This window comes from Hypomesus transpacificus, chromosome 22 (genome assembly GCF_021917145.1).
Source record: "Hypomesus transpacificus isolate Combined female chromosome 22, fHypTra1, whole genome shotgun sequence".
Lineage (NCBI taxonomy): Eukaryota > Metazoa > Chordata > Actinopteri > Osmeriformes > Osmeridae > Hypomesus > Hypomesus transpacificus.
In genome coordinates, this window is record NC_061081.1 from 10,285,750 (window position 1) to 10,300,166 (window position 14,417).

The 14,417-nt window shown below is 48.2% G+C and overlaps 1 protein-coding gene across 1 annotated transcript in view; it reads right to left on the reverse strand.

Annotated features, from left to right (window-relative positions):
• Window positions 1-271: 271 nt before the first annotated feature.
• Window positions 272-14,417, reverse strand: part of slit2 (slit homolog 2 (Drosophila)) — a gene marked incomplete at its 5' end in the record, with an annotated part of 21,111 nt that continues 6,965 nt past the window's right edge. The window contains 22 exons of the mRNA XM_047045318.1: window positions 272-725; window positions 1,744-1,958; window positions 2,235-2,556; window positions 2,692-2,846; window positions 2,986-3,116; window positions 3,301-3,541; window positions 3,745-3,882; window positions 4,720-4,813; window positions 6,379-6,518; window positions 7,401-7,498; window positions 7,674-7,798; window positions 8,680-8,843; window positions 8,976-9,047; window positions 9,178-9,249; window positions 9,696-9,767; window positions 10,216-10,284; window positions 10,866-10,998; window positions 11,291-11,457; window positions 11,610-11,753; window positions 11,943-12,086; window positions 12,362-12,436; window positions 12,710-12,860. Coding sequence (XP_046901274.1) covers window positions 463-725; window positions 1,744-1,958; window positions 2,235-2,556; window positions 2,692-2,846; window positions 2,986-3,116; window positions 3,301-3,541; window positions 3,745-3,882; window positions 4,720-4,813; window positions 6,379-6,518; window positions 7,401-7,498; window positions 7,674-7,798; window positions 8,680-8,843; window positions 8,976-9,047; window positions 9,178-9,249; window positions 9,696-9,767; window positions 10,216-10,284; window positions 10,866-10,998; window positions 11,291-11,457; window positions 11,610-11,753; window positions 11,943-12,086; window positions 12,362-12,436; window positions 12,710-12,860 — 3,185 coding nt within the window. The remainder of the gene's footprint in view (window positions 726-1,743; window positions 1,959-2,234; window positions 2,557-2,691; window positions 2,847-2,985; window positions 3,117-3,300; window positions 3,542-3,744; window positions 3,883-4,719; window positions 4,814-6,378; window positions 6,519-7,400; window positions 7,499-7,673; window positions 7,799-8,679; window positions 8,844-8,975; window positions 9,048-9,177; window positions 9,250-9,695; window positions 9,768-10,215; window positions 10,285-10,865; window positions 10,999-11,290; window positions 11,458-11,609; window positions 11,754-11,942; window positions 12,087-12,361; window positions 12,437-12,709; window positions 12,861-14,417) is intronic.

Sequence of the window (14,417 nt, forward strand, 5' to 3'; positions counted from 1 at the left end):
TAAAGTCGCACACCTTTAGAATCATGGCAAAAAAAGAAGATAGGAAAAAAATCAACTCGTTTTTTTGTCTTTTTCTCCGCTTCATAATAAAAAATAAGTCAGTTTTTTGTATTTTACAATATAATTCAACATCCCCACCAAGGAAGCATAGATCAGTCCAGAACTGGCAATAACTTTTTTCTAGATGTTTCTCTGTTTTCTGTTTTGACTTTTTCAAGTGGGGACACAGAAATACGGAGGGATGGACGGGGTGGAAAGAGGTAAGGAGGGAGTGGGTGGCTTTTGTGATGCAGGATTTGGACGGGGTGTGGGGATTGAGGGCTGTGGGGGGGGGGACTAAAAGCAATGAACCCAACCCACCCCATAAAACGGGAACAAAATCACCAAGGTTCAACTTCAAAACAAGGAGGGCAGGGGCAGAGGAGGTTGTATCTAGCTTTTCTTTCTTTTTTTTCTTTTTCTTTACAAGGAAGGACACTGCGTGCAGCCGCACTTCACCACCTTCTCCACCTCCTGGACAAAAGAAGAGCCGTCGGTGCACTGAAAAGTGTATTTCCTGCGTTTGCTCCTCAGGGGCGTGCAGCAGGACCCCCCCGGGCCCCCTGACCCCCCCGGGCAGCTGCCCCTGCACACTAGGCGGGAGACCTTCTCCTGGGTTTGGCACGCGGCGTAGCCCTGCTGTCTGTGGTAGACATCTCGGATCCGTTCCCCTCGGCAGGCCACCTCTGGTGTGCGTGTGGAGGGGTCGGAGGGAGGGAGGGAGAGGGAGGGAGGGAATAAGATAGAGAGAGAGGGGGGATGGGGAGAGAGGGACACTTGAGTTCCAGAGTTTGATTTAGGACAACAGTTATATTGTCAACAAAAGGAAGGAGAGTAAAGCAGAAGGGGTATGTATTGGTTTGACGCAGGGAAAGATGGAGGGACAAACAGATGTTGTAGGAGTCAGTAAAGCGAAAGACGGAATAAGCGAGGTGAGTCGGATGAAAGGATGGAAGACAGGAGAGGAAGTGATTGGAATACAAGCAGGGAGGGGTTCATGGAGGACAAAGCCGGCATGGACACACAGGACAGGCTGGAGAGACGCCGTTCCTGCTTGATGAACGAGGATAAGACAATGCTGCGATAGTGGACAAAACGGACGGAAAGAATGAGCCAGAAAAGACAGACAGAGAGAGAGAGAGAGAGAGAGATCTCACCTGCGTGACCCCCCTTGTGGGGTTGAAAGAGGACTCAGAGGCTGTCAGAGGTTGCAGAGAGAGGAAGGGGTTAGAGCAGGAGACACAGAGCACAGGCAGTTAGAGAGAAGACGGGCGAGCGAGACCACATCACACCAGACACCACAAGGCCTCCACTTTGGGCGTTCTCTCAGGGGCTCAGTACACAGCTGCACGCAAACACTTAATCTCTCTCTCTCTCTCTCTCTCTCTCTCTCTCTCTTTCTCTCTCTCTCTCTCTCTCTCTCTCTCTCTCTCTCAATCACACACTCACTCTTCCTCTCTCACACACAATCACACAAACACACTCAATCACACACACATGAACAATCACACACACACACACACACTTTCTCTCCTACACACTCAAGTCACACACACACACAAAACACTTAATGAAACACACACACTTAATCACATACACACTTCATGCACGGCAGACTTTACAGGCAGCAAGGTTTGGACAAATGACAATCCATCACTCTTGCTGTCACACCCACCCCCCCCCCCCCCCCTCTCCCCCGCTCACCTCTGTCGCAGGCGTCTCCTGTGTACCCGGGGCTGCACTCGCAGTAGGCCTTGCCCAGGCCCGACAGGCGGCACGAGCCGTGCTTGCAGTGCGTCACCTGACACGGGTCAAAGGCGTCCTGGTCCTCCTCGTCACAGAGCACGCCGGCGAAACCCGGCTGGCAGCGACACGAGTACGAGTACGAGTTGATGGGCAGGCAGGAGCCGTGGATACATCTGAGGGGGGGGGGGAGTCATATCATTGTGTTTCACAAATACAGTTTTATACATGCCTTCTCCAAACCACTTTAGCATGTCGATTTAATATGATAAACAAACATGACTGATATGTCCATTTGTCTGACTCAATTCGATGTCATGATTCATGCATTACGATTTATCACAAAAACGAAATAAACGAGCTAATCGAGTGAACCGGAGCACAGACGACATAAAAAAAATAGATCGATAACGTGGCCGAACGAACGAGACGCCTGAGACGGAGTGACTCACTTGTTGCCATCGCAGGGATTGTTCACCTGCTGGTCACACAGGGTGCCCGTCCAGCCAGGGTGGCAGGTGCAGGTGAAGCCGCTGTGCCCCGTGGGGTGGCAGTCCCCCTGGGTGCAGGCCCCCCGCTGACACGGCTGGCAGCCGGGCTCCACCCCCTGGCCCGGCCCGGCCCCCAGCCCGGCCCCCAGATCCTGCAGTTGGTTGTTGATGTAGAGGTTGCGGAGGCAGCCGTGGAAGCTGGTGCCATTACGGCCCCCGGAGCTGTGCTGCAGAGCCGAGAGGCCCGCCCCGCCTCCAGAGCTAGACACGCGGTTGGGCATCCCTGTGGCAAGGGGGAAAAGAAGAAGTCAAGTCTGTAGATGGGTCCAAATGGCTTAACACACATACACCACATACACATATGGGCGTTTCGATAGACACACCCCACACACACACACACACACAGCCGTCTGCATACCTCCCAGATAGAGCGGGGAGTCTATGCTGAGTGTGGACTGCTTGCTGAGGGAGGTGATGGACTTGGGGGCCCCCCCGTCGATGGACAGAGACAGGATCTGGTCTGACGCCACCAGCTCCACCACATGGAAGCTGCCGTCATTCACCGTCTCCACACTGGGACACCAAACATCAGGTCAGGAGGTCTGAGTGTGTGTGTGTGTGTACGTGTGTGTGTACTTGTGTGGAGAGGTGAGGCTAGACTGTGTTTCGATGTGAAATGTTAGGCTTTCAAATGATGATGGTGTGAGTGTACCTGTACACAGCGGAGGGGGGATAGGATCCAGTGTCGTAGCTGACACGCAGGCGTCCACGGTACAGCTCCATGGCGATGTGGTCATTATCTCCTTTGTACAGCAGCACACCGCTGTCTTCATCTGTGGCAATCTGACACACACAGTTACACAGTGCTTTTACACAAACCTACCTTTCTTCACTACATCATTGGGATTTTATGTCCTTGAAGTACTCAAGGGTGTGTGTGTGTGTGTGTGTGTGTGTGTGTGTGTGTGTGTGTGTGTGTGTGTGTGTGTGTGTGTGTGTGTGTGTGCGTGTGCGTGTGCGTGTGTACCTGCAGTGAGATGTTAGTCTGAGGGGAGACCAGGCTGGAAGGCAGCTGAAGGTAAGACTCTCTATTGATGAAGTTGACGCTGACCAACTTCTCACAGCGCTCTCCTTCGTAACCGTGGAGACACTGGCAGAGGGGGTCCATCTCCATGACAACGCACTGCGCCCCGTTCAGGCACTCGTGGTTGTCGCAGGGGCTGGTGCGAGGGAGGACCATGGGTGGGGGGGATTCACAGAAGAGCCCGCTGCAACACACACGCACACACACGTTAGCCAGTTCAACAAAAACACGGCAACATCTTGATGGTTTGACATGATTTGTGCAACATGTGTAAACGTCATGTCTTGTTATGATGTGTGTAAGACACAAGTGTTTTTTTTTAATCCAATTTATACATCCAGTTTTTTCACATCACCTGTGTGTGTGTGTGTGTGTGTGTGTACCCACCTGTATCCCTCAGGACATACACAGGTGTAGCCGTTGACGGCGTCGATACATTGTCCACCATTCTGACACTTGTTCTCGGCACAGTCATCAAAGTCCTGGTCACAGTGGTCTCCAGTGTAGCCTGGAGTACACTCACACCTGTGGACAACACACACACACCAATCAGCATGGTAATGGGACACTGAGAAGTTTATGAGCAGACAGGGAACATGTTCTAGGGTGCTCGTCATCGACATGTCCTGTCCCTTTGAAGCTTTCCACAAGCCTTTAAAAAGTCCATCACTGTTCAATCGAACAGCATGTACTAGAATCAAAGAGAAAATTGTCAAGGGAAACTATGCTTTAAACTTGCTTTCACTTGATGCAACCACCACATATTTGGGCAACACACTAGGGAATGAATCCCAGTTAGTACTCGATCTTGTTATGATCTTGTAATATTACAGGAAAGCGATCAGCAGGCGTGCCAGAGTAGCACTTTGACTTCCCCAAACACACCCTGATCTCCAGATAGATGTCACACATTAGTTAAAACAAACACCAGGGAGCTCCAGCTGGACCCGATGCTCCATTGGACTCCAACTCATCCAACTGTCAGCACAAGTCACTCTACGCCTACGACATGTTAGGCTATTCTTAGTTGCTGATCTTTAGGTTATTGTCAGTCGAAGGGTGAATTATTCGGTTTTATAAAAAATGTATCATTCTTATTTACTGTACATATATTCGCAATAAGTATAGTAGCTCATAAAGGTTTGAAAATACTTATACAGGGTTTGGTTTTGTATTAGAGGTTTAGATACGCCACTAGTTGTCAAGAGGAGCAAGACCAAAGAATTACAATGTGCCTGTTCTTGATAATAATAATTACAAAATTGTTGGATATTTAAGCTTTTTGGTGTTTTATCACCAGGGACACTCCCCAATACATACGTGTGTGTGTGTGTGTATGTGTATGTGTGTGTGTTAACTCACTTGTATCCTTGTGGAGTCAGTATGCATTTTGAGTCATGCTGGCAAGGGTTCAACTCTGGGGCGCAGAAATCCAATTTTTCTTCGCACAGCTCACCTACATTGCACACACACAAGCACACATGCACACACAGAGATTAATGCCAATCACCAAATGTATTCCACCACCCTTATTTTTGTTTTGTTCTGCCCACCAAGTCCACTCTTCAGAAGTAATTTTACCATTGTTATTTGATGTTATTGTGAATACATTTTATTTTCTATTTATACGGCAATGCTTCCATCAGTTGATGGAATTTTAACAATGAACAGACATTTCTATGCATATGTGCAGAATTGCTTTAGAGTGATTGTATTCACAAAAGATGACACCTTTTTCTTTATATGATGTTTATGATGTTATGAGCTGAGTCACAGCTGTTCATCATGAGAACCATGTTGAGTTGAAGAGTGGTTTTGGTCAAAGCTTTCAGGACTTTTAGATTAAAATAATTTCAATGCCCCATGTTCATATAATGATAAATATATATTTCTGATTTACTTTAATTATAAAAAAGCGACACAATTAGCTTTTTTCATTGTAATTGCACACATTTCTTTGTCCAAGTGGTTCCCTTTATAATCTTCTAACTAGATTTTGTCTGATCATTTTGTCTTTTTTCGCATGTACCCTAGCTACAGCACCTATCAATAAAAGATTAAATCGAATGATCTAGCTAGTAATTTATACAGCCTAGTTCCCAAAAATCACTGTGTGTGTGTGAGTGCAATTAGTGTGTAGGAAGTGATGGATGACTCTAGCACCAGTGAGTCAATACCGTGTGTGTGGGTCTCTGATAAATGACCCTGTCTCCAAGGAAACGTCATACATTGTATTTCCAGTCTGTGACAGAGTTCACAACCTTTCAGTACCATTATCGAACCTTCCGGAAGCTCTATTGACCCACAGTAGATCCTTGGAAGGAGTGAGGGTTACAGTATAGCATCTATGTGACTAAACTGGGAATGGCGTGTATGTGGAATTAATGTAGGGCTCACTCTTTTTCAATAGACCCACATCACCCTGATAGTAATATTCTGCTTTTTACGTTGGGTTTTATAGTTTGTAGGGATGAAAGATAAAACCTTGAAGAGCTGCAGGGTGCCAAGCACTTGAGAAAGTCCTTTCTACTGTGGGAGTTTGAGTTTGAATCAGGTTTGAGGTGTGAGTGATCAATGCGAGGACAGGGTCTGTCCATGTTGTACTGGGCTGGAGTCACGTATTGCAGAGAGATGGAAGGCAGGAGTGTAGGAATGAAAAGGGAGGGAGATGGAGAGAGAGAGAGAGAGAGAGAGAGAGAGAGAGAGAGAGAGAGAGAGAGAGAGAGAGAGAGAGAGAGAGAGAGAGAGAGAGAGAGAGAACAGAAAAGACTAACCTCTCTCCACCTCATTGGTTGCAGCTGCGGCCACAAGAGCAGACGGACAGATAGAACGACGGAGAGAGAAAGAGAGAGAGAGACAGATAGAAAAACATACCATAAGCGGCACACGTGTAAGTGTGTACAATAAGCACAGTACAGAAGCCACAGCAATAGATACATATAGAAAGAAGAAAGATAGGGCCAAGGCGAGCAAGTAGTCAAAACACACAAGGGTTAGTGAAGAAAAGTGTGTGTGTATTACCAGTGTACTCAGGAGAACACATGCATGTGTAGTTGTTGATTCCGTCTACACAGGTGGAGTTGTTTTCACAGTCATTGTCCTCACAGTCATCACTGTTGACCTCACACATGTCCCCCTCGAAGCCCTCCGGACACACACACCTGAGAACACACACACACGTTACACACTAAGACATAGACAGCGACTACTTTGTAAAACACACTTAACTTTATAGAACAAACACACGCGTACAAGGTTATATAAAGTCATAAAAAATGTATTTTGACTGAACAATAACAGGGAACAAAAGTAACACACTCTTTCTAAACTACCATGAAGTACACACACACACACACAATGCATCTGGGCCCACCCTCAGGGTAAAAACATTACTGTGATAAACTGAAGGTACCTCAAACTAATCAGCATTAAGTACTACCACACACACACACACACACACGCACACACACCCACACACACACACATGCACACACACACACAGCGGTCCTTTAACAGTCTAATAAAGAGCTCTTATGCGGAACACAGACAGGAGGATTAATATCTCATTACTGAGTCAACGACAGCTCTCCATAATGATTATTCTAAATTCAGAACCACAGGAAAAGGAGAGAGAAAGTCTGAGAGAAAGATCAGAGAGACAGAGAGAGGGGATAAGCAGGAGAGGTGGAGAGAGAAAGGCAATAAGCGAGAGGAAGAAAGGGCCAAAGGGAGAGGAAAAAAGGAGGGATGGAAAAAAAGGGAGGGAGTGAAAGAAGAGAGGTCGACAGGGGTGTTGATAATTCCTGGCGTGAATGCAGACGAGGGTGTGTTCCGTCAGCCACATTAAGCCTAAACAGCCTAATGAAGAGATGCCCATTCTCTCATCAAAACTAAGCACCACTAACAAGGCCAAATGAGCCACAGTGGACATGACCACAGGCCCACGCCAGACACTCAGCCATGAGTGTGTGTGAGTGTGTGAGTGTGTGAGTGTCTGAGTGTATGAGTGTGTGAGTGTGTGAGCGTGGATGTGTGTTTCTCACCAGAAGTTGCTCTCCTCTCCTTCCTTCAGGTGGCAGGTACCAGCGTTCTGACAAGGGTTACTGATGCAGGCATGAATCGGCTCTTCGCAGTCCTGGCCCTGTACGCACACACACAGGAACGGAGACAGATGAGAGATGGAACAGCAAAGGAAAAAAGATCAGTGAGACCACAAATAGAACACAGGCATAGGATAAAAGCATCTCCTGAACAGAACAACAACAAAGCTGTGTGTGTGCGTGTGTGTGTGTGTGTGTGTGTGTGTACATGCGCACCTTGAATCCATAAGGGCAGGTACAGCGGTAGAAGTGGACGGGGTCGTTGGAGCAGGTGCCGTCGTTCTTACAGGGGTTGGACAGGCAGGGGTCACACTTGGCCAGGATGCTAACATCCACTGGGCCTGAGGACACACACACCCACACACAACCGCATGCACAAACGCACACACACACACACACACACATCCACGCAAACACACATTTTGAGAAACTATACAGAAGATTGGACTATGAGCCTGTGACACACGTATCGTACACACACACACACAAAGGCGTGCACACAGACACGCACAGTGGGAGCGCACACACAGACTGATAATCACACACAGTTGTTCCTGCAACATGACATCAATGGAACAAGGAGACACCATTGAGGGCGAGATTAGGAGTGATGGGGAAGAGAGGTGCATTCTGGTCATTCAGAGTTCAAGGGGCGGCAGAAATTCCAAGGACTGGGCTGGGTTTGGTGGATTGACCTGGGGAGGTGGGATTAAGGCAGGAATAGGGGGTTCTGATAGGCTACATTACCTGGCACCAGAAAACCACAAAGGCCCGGGACTTCTATAATGTGTTGATTAAATCAGGTTAATAAGTCAAAAAGAAGTCCATGTGTATATAAAACATATCTTGAACTGAATATATCTTTTTTATTCCTTCTGAACATATCTTATAAGGGTATGTCTTCATTCACCATTGAAGCAATATAAATCCAGTAGGCAGAAATTAATTATAGACAACTTGTGGTGTCTTCTGGGAGAATTCAGGAAGTGTGTGTTAGTGTGTATGTGCATGTTCATTCATGCAGGCCTCTTTATTGTAGGTGTGTGTGTGTTGTTCGTGCATCGTTCGTATACCTGTATCCAGGCATTTGCGCATGCACTGTTAGTTTATGTGTCTTAGTCTGTGAGATTGTGTGTGTGTGTATGTCTCTGTCTGTCTGTGCATGTTCTCGCATGTGTGAGATATTGTATGTGTGTGAGGGAGAGCGATGGTGTGTGTGTACCTGTGCAGGTGAACTTCTTGGAAGGCGTGGTCAGCAGCAGTTTCCCCTCCATGTCATTGGGGCCAGCACAGCGGGCGATGCCCGGCTCCTTGTACCCACTCTTCACCCAGTCAGACAGCCACTGCATGTGACAGTCACAGTACAGGGGGTTGGCACCCAGCGCCCTGACAGGACACACACACACACACACACACACAAAGAGGAGAGCGAGGTCAGTTACACGTTGTGGTGAAAATGTTCACTGTAGGCTTATTTGTGAGTGTGCGTGCGACTGAGTTTGTCTGTGTGGGTCTTACAGGTGGGAGAGAGAGGACAGATCTTTGAAGGCTCCTTCTGGTATCACAGAAATGTCGTTCCCATGGAGAGATCTAAATACAGAGGGAGAGAGAGAGCCCGAGTGAGAGACAGAAGACAAGATCACACCAGTTCTTACCGACAAAGTTAGAACCATTACCCACACCCCCTAATGGGATAGGTGTGGTTGCCATAGATACTCACAGTAAGCGTAGTGACTTGAGTCCGTCGAAGGCTCTGACTGGTATACACCTCAACCGGTTATAGCTTAGAATTCTTCAACATGGCAACAACAACAACAATCAAGTCAGTGTTAAAGGATACAGTAGCAAACAACTACTGTGGTTTTTAATGATTGAAGTTTAGATGTGCTTGCTGAAGCTCATCAGGCCATACAGGAACACACATAGAACAGTACATAGCAACCCACCCTCAGACCTACATGCACTCGCACATATACACATGCATGCAGGCGCAAACTCATCTCCACACATGAAAGAAGCTCTCTCACGCGCACATACACACCCACACACTCTCTTTCGGCCAGTCACACACACACACACACATACATACATTGCCCCAGTCTCATGGACATGCATGTACACACACACACTTTCTCTCTCTGTCACACTCACACACACTCCCTACTCATCCCTCATTGACAAACTCTCATTCACTTACCACACACACACACACACACTCTAGGGTGAAGCCAGACTCACAGGGTAAGCAGCTCAGACATGTTACTGAGGCTGAGGTTGGACAACGTGCTGATCTGGTTGTTACTCAAATCGCTGCAAGAAAAACCACAACAGACTCTATGACACAGACAGTATATACACACACTGTCAATCCCAAAACAGATACTCTCTCCCATTCACGGGCACCCTCACTCACCCAGTCTCTCACAAAATAGATACACAAGACATAAAACCTTACACAGTCAAGCAACATGGCACTGGAACTTGTGCACAGATAAATGCACAAATACACACATAATGCGACATAAAAAATTCAACACAGCTTATTCACAGCAAACCAGAGTGGTGTGTGAGCAGTACCATTCTCTTCAAAGATTTGCAGAGTGAAGTGTTCAACAGTGTTTGAAGAGACAAGGCCCTCTATGTAAGAGTGCTGTGTGTGACAGTTAGGTAAAAAGTATGTGTGTGTGAGTGAGTGAATGTGTGTATGTGTGTTCTTGCCACCGTGCATGGTGTGTGTTTGTGTGTGAGTAACACCTACATGAGCGTCAAGTGCTTGTAATTGGAGAGCTCCACTGGGACCTGAGTGAACTGGTTACCATCCAAATAACTGAGAGAGGAGAGAGAGAGAGAGAGAGAGAGAGAGAGGAGAGAGAGAGAGAGAGAGAGAGAGAGAGAGAGAGAGTAGAGGAGAGAGAGAGAGAGAGAGAGAGAGAGAGAGAGAGGAATTTGGGAAAGAGAGGGAGAGGGAGAGAGAGAGAGAGAGAGAGAAGGAGGGGTGTGAAAACAGAGGCAGTGAAAGAGGAAGAGAGAAAGGAAGGGTTTTCAAAACTCCGGACATTCCCCGTCTCCAGTTCCATGACATAGCCATTACAGGTTGAGCAATAACAAACAGAACTGTTTAATATCCCCTGCCGCCATAAAAACACACACATACACACACACACACACTCCCCTCAACCCAGTTCACTCTGAGTTTAGACAATAAGGGAGGGGTTTGGAATAGGATATTCCTACTGAAGACAGGACGACTTGCGCTTACAGGCTACTTAGCTCGCGACATCAGTACAGTTGACTAACATTGACCAGTTAAAACAAGTTTTCCATCATTTTCACTTTTCTCTCCCTTGTAGTAGACATGTAACACACAGTGTGTACGTGTATGCATGTGAGAGAGTGTGTGTGTCTCACAGCTCTGTGGTCTCCTTGGGTAGGCCCTTAGGTAGGGAGCTGAGGCCCTTGTTGCTGCAGCGGACCACTGTGTCCAGACAGGAGCACTCTGCTGGACACCTCAGCACCGGGGAGCAGCTGTTCTCATCGTTACCTGGGAAGGGGGGGGGGGGGGGGGGGGGGGGCGGTGAGCTTGTTACTATGCTGGGGATTGATATAATACAAAGTGGTGTCGTAATTGGGGATGGGTATAGCTCAGGGGTCGCATGTTTAATCCCCCCCGCTACGTGGCTTTGTATAGAAGCGAAATGTACACGTTATTTTCCATTTCCTTTTCTGTATTGTTACGGCTATTAACAGATAGACGGGTTTAAACACTGCCGTTGTCAACATTCCTTATTTGAATACCTTTAAGCAAGCTAAGCTAGCCGTCTGTCTGAGCCTACCGTCATCACAGGCAAAGTCCTGGACGGCCACATCCTGGATGGGGATCTCTTTCAGAAAGTAGGGGTTCTGACAGCGAGGGTTCCCAGTCACGATCCTCTTCCTCCTCAGCCAGTCCCCCAGCCAGGCCAGGTGGCAGTTACAGTTGAACGGGTTGGCCAGCAGGTTCCTGAGGTGGGGGAGTGCTTTCATTTTAGACGTGTGTGTGTGTGTGTGTGTCTGCATGGTGCTAAAGCACCTACGGTGTGTGCTTTTGGTGGAAGTGTGTGCTTGTCGTGGGTGTGCGTTAGTGTTTGTATGAGTGTGTGTGTGTGTACTCACAGTGTAGAGAGCGAGTGCAGGGTGTCGAAGGCGCCCAGGTTCATGGAGGTGATCTGGTTGTCGTAGAGGGAGAGCAGACGCACGGAGCTCAGGCCTACAAAGCTACTGTTACTGACACAGCTGATACGGTTACTCCTCAGCATCCTGCACACACACACACACACACACATTATTAGTACAGTTGCCATCAGAGAAAAAAACCTTATCTAAAGAGTATGTTTGCACATATTTGTGTGTGTGGGTGTTGGTGTATCAGTGTGCCTATGTTTGTGAGTGTACGTGTAAGGGAGGGGGAGAATGTGCATGGATGTGTGTGTGTGTGTGGAAACCCACAGTGTGCGCAGGCCCCCCAGGCCCTTCAGCATGCGGTGATGGATGTTCTCCAGACGGTTGGAGGTGAGGATCAACTCGTTGACCCCCGTGGCCCCCTCAAACGTCCCCTCCTCGATGTCACTGATACGATTGTTACTAAGGTTACTGCAGGGGGGGCAACAGACGGATGGATGGACAGACAGACAGGCAAAAGGGAGAGAGAGAGAGAGAGAGAGAGAGAACAAGTTCAAAAGCAATCCATCGATTTGCTCGCCGTTCACATAACCAAAAGAGTCAACGTGTTCCCAAAACCCGACTCCTTTCACACTTTTAGAATGTTCTTGTCTGGAGGGTTTGACTCCGGCCAGACAGTCGTTCAGGAGTCTGTGTGCCTGGACGGACTGGTGAAGACTGCAGAAGAAGCACAAGGACACACTCACATCTTCCTGAGCTGGGGGAGCTTCTTAAAGATGCCCGTCGCCTCCAGTACGGTGAACTCGTTGTTGTTTAGACGCCTAGATGGAGAGAGATAGGAGGGGTGAAGAGGAGGAGAGGGGAGAGAGGGGGAGAGAGATGAGGAGAGAAATGAGAGGAGAGTTAAGAGGACAGAGGAGGAGAGAGGGGAGGACAGAGGAGGAATGAGGGAAGAGAGGATAAGGAAAAGGAGAGGCAGAAGTCTTTATTCACTAGAGGACTTTGACGAACACACTCGCACAAATGCCTAACCAGACAACTCCCCCCCCCCACACACACACACACACACACATAAGGACAGGTTGGGGACTCACAGCTCGGCGGTGTACTGTGGGATGTGATCGGGGATCTTGGTCAGTTTCTGGTTGGAGCAGTCGACCGTGGTTCCTTCACAGCGACACTTCTCAGGACAGGCTAGGTCAGCGAAGCAGTCCCCTCCCAGCTTACTGCGGTAGTCCTCTGAGCCTGCCGACCCCAATGCAACCGTTAGTGACAGCAACGCGACCGCATCATGACCGCTATGGCATCAGTAGTAGGGGTCACGACATAACCACACAACCAACATACATGGAACACGGATGGACACATGAAGGAAAGTCCTCATTGGTTGAACCGCAACATGACCACAGAACACCAAACATGGGTAGAAACGCAGGGTGACTAGAACAGCCATACACTCATGTTCATACACAGACACATTGTGACCCTTCTTTTCAAACACACACACAAACACACAGAGGGGGGAGGCTGTCTCTTGGGTCTTGCCATGCTGCAGCCTTCGCTGGGCCGTTCCATGGTGCTTGACAGAACCATGTTCTACCATCAGGTGCACCCAGACACATGGTTAGATCAAGCACAAAGGAACAGCTCGCTTTCTTCTCCTCCACAGGAACAGGCAGGGAGCGAGGGAGGTAGGGAGGAGGCAGGGAGAGAGAGGAGGAGGGAGGGAGGGAGGGAGGGAGGGAGGGAGGGAGGGAGGGAGGGAGGGAGGGAGGGAGGGAGGGAGGGAGGGAGGGAGGGAGGGAGGGAGGGAGGGAGGGAGGGAGGACAAAGAGGGAAGGAGAGAGAGATTGGAAAGAAGGATGGGATAGATGAAAGGAGGGCAGGAGAAAGAGAGGTGGAGCTGGGGTCATGAAAGGAGAGGTTCAGAGGGTTTGAAAGGGAGAGAGTCGGGGGGGGGGGGGGAGGGAGGGTGACAGAGAGAGGCACAGGGAGAGAGTAGTAGGAAATGTTGGACAGGTTGAGGTTAGTTGCAGATAAAAGACATGTTAAATACAATACAGCAGGAGAGAGGGGCACACTGAGGAGGAGAATCCAGCAGTTCTCAAGTCAAGAGACGCAGCAAACTGATACGCACAGACACACATATTCCCAAACATACAAAACCAACATCCCACAAGTGTGCATCAGCTCCATGTATGCATTTCCTTGTCGTCGTTGTTCTTTGTAGACACAGGACAAGGTTCAGAGGTCAACAGGGAATCAGGTCCAGGGGGTCAACTCAGGGTGAGCGATACAGGGGTCAGACTCAACGAGGTAGGAGTGTGTGTGTGTGTGTGTTACTTACAGCCCACATGGTGTACTCCTGAGTGTGTGTGAGAAGCTTTAGAGGAGAGAAGAAGGGATTTCACTCTTTTATTGAACAAAGAAGGAAAAACTGGTAAAGCGGAGCTCATCCGAGACAAGGTGAGATCCAAGCATGGTGATTGGCTGAGAGGTGGTGGTGCATAAATGTGAAGGTGCTCAGTTCATCTTTTGAGAAATCAAAAGACATTAAAATGGAAAAGGAAATTATTCGGAAAGTACCAAAAAAGGTTGTATGAAGCCAGCAAGGCTTTTGAAGTGAATGTTATTCGTAATGTACATTTAGTATTTCTAACAAAGCTGTATCAAAGACCACAGTAATGCTAATACAGAGAAGATCATATTTATTCAAATGTTCGACCCTAAAATCAGCTACATTATTCCGTTTCACCAAGGCAGGCTACGTGAACACTTGAACCCCTACCAGCTTCTGAGTTA